Source organism: Echinops telfairi, unplaced genomic scaffold, assembly GCF_000313985.2.
Source record: "Echinops telfairi isolate 266 unplaced genomic scaffold, ASM31398v2 ScPeMD7_7458;HRSCAF=8496, whole genome shotgun sequence".
In the NCBI taxonomy this organism is placed as follows: domain Eukaryota; kingdom Metazoa; phylum Chordata; class Mammalia; order Afrosoricida; family Tenrecidae; genus Echinops; species Echinops telfairi.
Window position 1 is genome coordinate 49,116,511 of NW_022111358.1, and position 3,604 is coordinate 49,120,114.

The window sequence follows — 3,604 nt, forward strand, 5'->3', positions numbered from 1 at the left end:
GCGGTGGGCCACGGACACCACTGCAGTTCATAGTTGCATCGAATTGCGTCATCAGTGCCCCAGACACCGGGGAGCCGCCGGCAGGGGGCAACGTCGGTCCCGGGGCAGCTTGTGCCCCAACCTCGGCGCCCACTGACTCGCCCCACGCAGCCGTGGGCATTTAAGAGGGCGAGGGCGGGAAGAGAGCGTTGGGTGCCAGGCGCCCGGCAGAGAGAGAGAGCGCAGAAGGGGGTGGGGCACGAGCGGCAGCGGGCCCTGGGGCCCAGCGCAGGAGCCTGCGGGGGAAGAGGCTCTGAGGAATCCACCCAGTCCGACGGACTCCAGTTCCCGCTCCACCCTCATTGGCGAGGCGGGGGCTCTCCGGCGCCCTGCAGCCTCTCAACCTAGCTGGGAGAGGCGGGAGATCAGAAAGGGGCAGGGTCCTCGAAAGTGCTCGAAGGGACGCTAGGGAGAGACTGGGGCCTAGTGGAGAAGTGCTGGGCACACGCGGAGGGGTGGCGCAGGAAAGGGAGAGTTCGCACCCCTGGTCCCCAGCTAGCCCAGGCCCTCCCAACTCGGCTGGCCGGAGCAGAGTGCAGCACCTCTGGGCGGCGAGACGACGTGCTGTGGCGAGGGAGCCGCGGCACAGCCCGCAGCCATGGCAGGGCGCCGCCTGCGGGTCGCGCGCACCTTAGGGTCCCAGAAGAGGGCCCAGAGGGGCGGGGGCGCGCCTGTCCTGGGTGTGTCCCGCCCTAGAAGAACGAGAACAGGAAAGTTGCGCAATCCGCCGACCGGGAGCAAAGGAAGAGCGAGCAAGCGAGTGTGTGTGTGTGTGTGTGTGTGTGTGTGTGTGCTGGGGGCGGGAGCCATCTGTACCTCTGCGCCGCCCTACCCGCCACCGGGGTCCGGGAGTCTGGGGGGATAGGGTGCGGAGCGAGTCCCCAAGCGGGCATGCTTCCAGGAACCCAGGAAGAAGGTCTGGTGGCTGAGAACGCACGCGCGTGCACACACCGGCGCGCGCGCACACACACATACACACGCGCGCGCGCGCGCCACCGTTCCACGAGGCCGCCTGCACCTCGCGGCACCGCGGCGGCGGCGGCGGCTCTGCGGCAGTAGTGCTCGCCTCCTGGGGAACCGGCGCGCGGCGCCGCCCCCTGCAGGGCTGCTGGGGTGGGGGCGTCTCGCGTGGCAGAGAAAGTCCCACAGTGGCCACGCTCCCACAGGCTCTGGACTTCCCAGAATCTAGGCGGGTGGGTGAGCGGGAAAGGAGGGGCGATCTTGCATGCGGCCTCCAGCCCCGGGGTTCTCTGAGCCTACATAAGCTGGGGAGACGAGTTCTTTTGGGGGGAAGGGGAGGAGGAGGGAAAGGGCTTTCTCCCACAGCTGTGTTCCGGCTGGGACTTCTCCGCTGGGATTTTGAGGGGAAATGGCCCCTGGGCCGGTACGGACCGTGCTGTCAGGCTGGGAGTCTGGGGAGCCCATAGCCTAGCCGGACCAAGCAGTCGAGGTGGGCGGGTGGTGGGCTGGTCTGAAGTTCTGCCCTGCCTGGCCCTTTCGCAGGGAACAGCCTGGCTTTCCCGACATTCCACCCCCCCTCTTTCTCGAAAATCCCCAGGAAAATAGGTATCAGGCGGGTGTTTCCGCGGTGTTCTGCCAGCTAGGAGGACAGGAGAGGGGTGGGCCAGTGGCCGCTGAGCCGCCTGATCACTGGGGACGTGGGAATTCGCCGGTTACGGCCCGCTTTCTAGGCCGGGGGCCCCTCGGGGACCAGCGCTTGGGATTTCAGGGGCCACGCGGTGGGACCCAGCTCTCCACAGCGAGCTGGAGCGCGCAGCGGCGGCGTGGGCTTGTGGCCCTGCGGTGCTGGGGAGGAGGCGCCACCCCCCTGCCCCCCACAGCTGACTTTGTCTACATCTGCCTGAGCCGAGGCGCCAAGAGCCACCTGACTCCCACCGGACTTGTCACCCCTAGGAGCCCCAGATGCTCCAGGAGCCCAGACGCCCAGCCCACAGCGACTCCGACAGTGACAGGCACGGACCAGCATCCCCTCCCCTGCCCTCCCGTGGTCCCACCCCAGTGGCGGCAGCGTGCTTCCTCTGTGGGCGTGTTTGGTCCCGGTGCTGGTTGAACTGGATCCATCGGATCCCCATTCTCACTTGGGGGCCAGGCCTAGGTCATCCTCCACCTCACAGCGTTTGGGAAGAGCCTCAGTTCGCAAAAAGGCGGAATGGGCGGCCAGGAGGGGGAGGGGCAGGTCCAGGGAGCCCGCCTTTCCGGGAGCTCCCCGGTACGCCGCAGAGAGAGCCCCTCCAGTAAAGGACCCAGGGGCTGCCCCGCCCACTGCAAGCTGGTCTGGGCCCCTTCGAGGAGGGAGTGGCGGGCTAGTCTGGCCCCAAACCTGGGATTCCCAGAGCCTTCGGATGGGAGCCCCAGTCCCCGGCCCGGGATAGCCCCAGTGCCAGGGGAAACTCGGGGCAAGGATGACACGGCCCCTTCCCAGCACCGCCAGCTCTGGCAGTGCTACGTGGGCTGTGGCCCCCAGAGGCCCCCAGGAGAGGAAGACGTCCGTCACTCAGCCCCAAGTTCTCCTCGCCTCGCCCAAGTACAGGGGGAATGAGCAGACCCTTTATGACTGTGAACTGGGGTCCCCGAGGAACAGTCGGAAGAGACTGCATGGTAGCAAACCACTGTAAACAGCCGTTCTCTCCCAGAGTGGGCGCAGGACGGGGGTGGGTGGTGGTGGGTGGTGGTTGTCCCCCGTCGCCCGGGGAGGACGCGGCTCTGGTTCAGCGGCACCCTCGCCTGTGGGCCAGTCCAGGCCAGCTCTGTCCCTGTTCTGTCAGGGAGCCTTCGGCGGGGGGCGGGGGGGGCGCGCGGAGGTGGGGGCGCACGTGGTCGGTAGCACCCACTGTAAACCTGGCCCTGCTCTTCCCCCGCTACTGCCCGGTCGGTTCCTCGTCCTACGAGGGAACCGTCTGACTCCGGCTCTGGCACTGCGACCTGGTGGACGTGTGGGGAGCTGTGCCGGACGCCCCTCCCACTCGGCAGTTTCCACCGACCTGAAAGAATGCCCCTCCGCGTCGGCTACCCTGCCCGCGTAAGGCCATGTTCTTCGGAGCAGCAAAGCTCCGGTGGTCTCGCGTCCCACCCGGTGGGGCTGGAGCCAAGGGCCCTGGAGGGCGGGGACGTGGCCCCTGGGCAGGGCCCAGCACCCCTCGGGGCCATGAGAGTGCCTGCGGGCCGCGCCTGCACCCTGCGACACGTGGGGTTCGCCGGCGCCTAGGTGGGACTTGCGGTTCCTGCGCGGCGGCGGGCCCACCCGGTTCCCCAGCCCCGACTGCCTCCTCTGCCCCGGGTTGGCCAGCGCGGTTGCGGGGTCCGCAGCGCGGAGCCGGTGCCCTTGAAATCGGTATTTCAAACGTGATCTTCAGGCCGCCCCCGGGCGTTCACACGGTCTCAGTGCGGATTTTTCGGGGTGCGTTTGCCCGCGTGCTCCCAGCGGGGGCCCCTTGCGCCCGGAGACTCGTCCCTGAACGCCTGCCTCAGCAGTGTGCATTGGCAGCCCGCGTTGATCCCCCAGCCCGGCGGAGCCCACACGCAGGCAGGGGCGCGCGTCCCTTCT

The 3,604-nt window shown here is 68.5% G+C and overlaps 1 protein-coding gene across 1 annotated transcript in view; it reads right to left on the reverse strand.

The window, feature by feature from the left end:
* CBX4 (chromobox 4) overlaps positions 1-3,604 on the reverse strand; it is a 22,717-nt gene that overhangs the window by 6,335 nt on the left and 12,778 nt on the right. Inside the window, exons 2-5 of the mRNA XM_004709111.2 lie at positions 3,229-3,407; positions 1,036-1,224; positions 872-892; positions 582-731 (exon numbers count right to left, since the gene is read on the reverse strand). Of these exons, the coding sequence (XP_004709168.2) occupies positions 582-731; positions 872-892; positions 1,036-1,224; positions 3,229-3,407 (539 nt within the window). The remainder of the gene's footprint in view (positions 1-581; positions 732-871; positions 893-1,035; positions 1,225-3,228; positions 3,408-3,604) is intronic.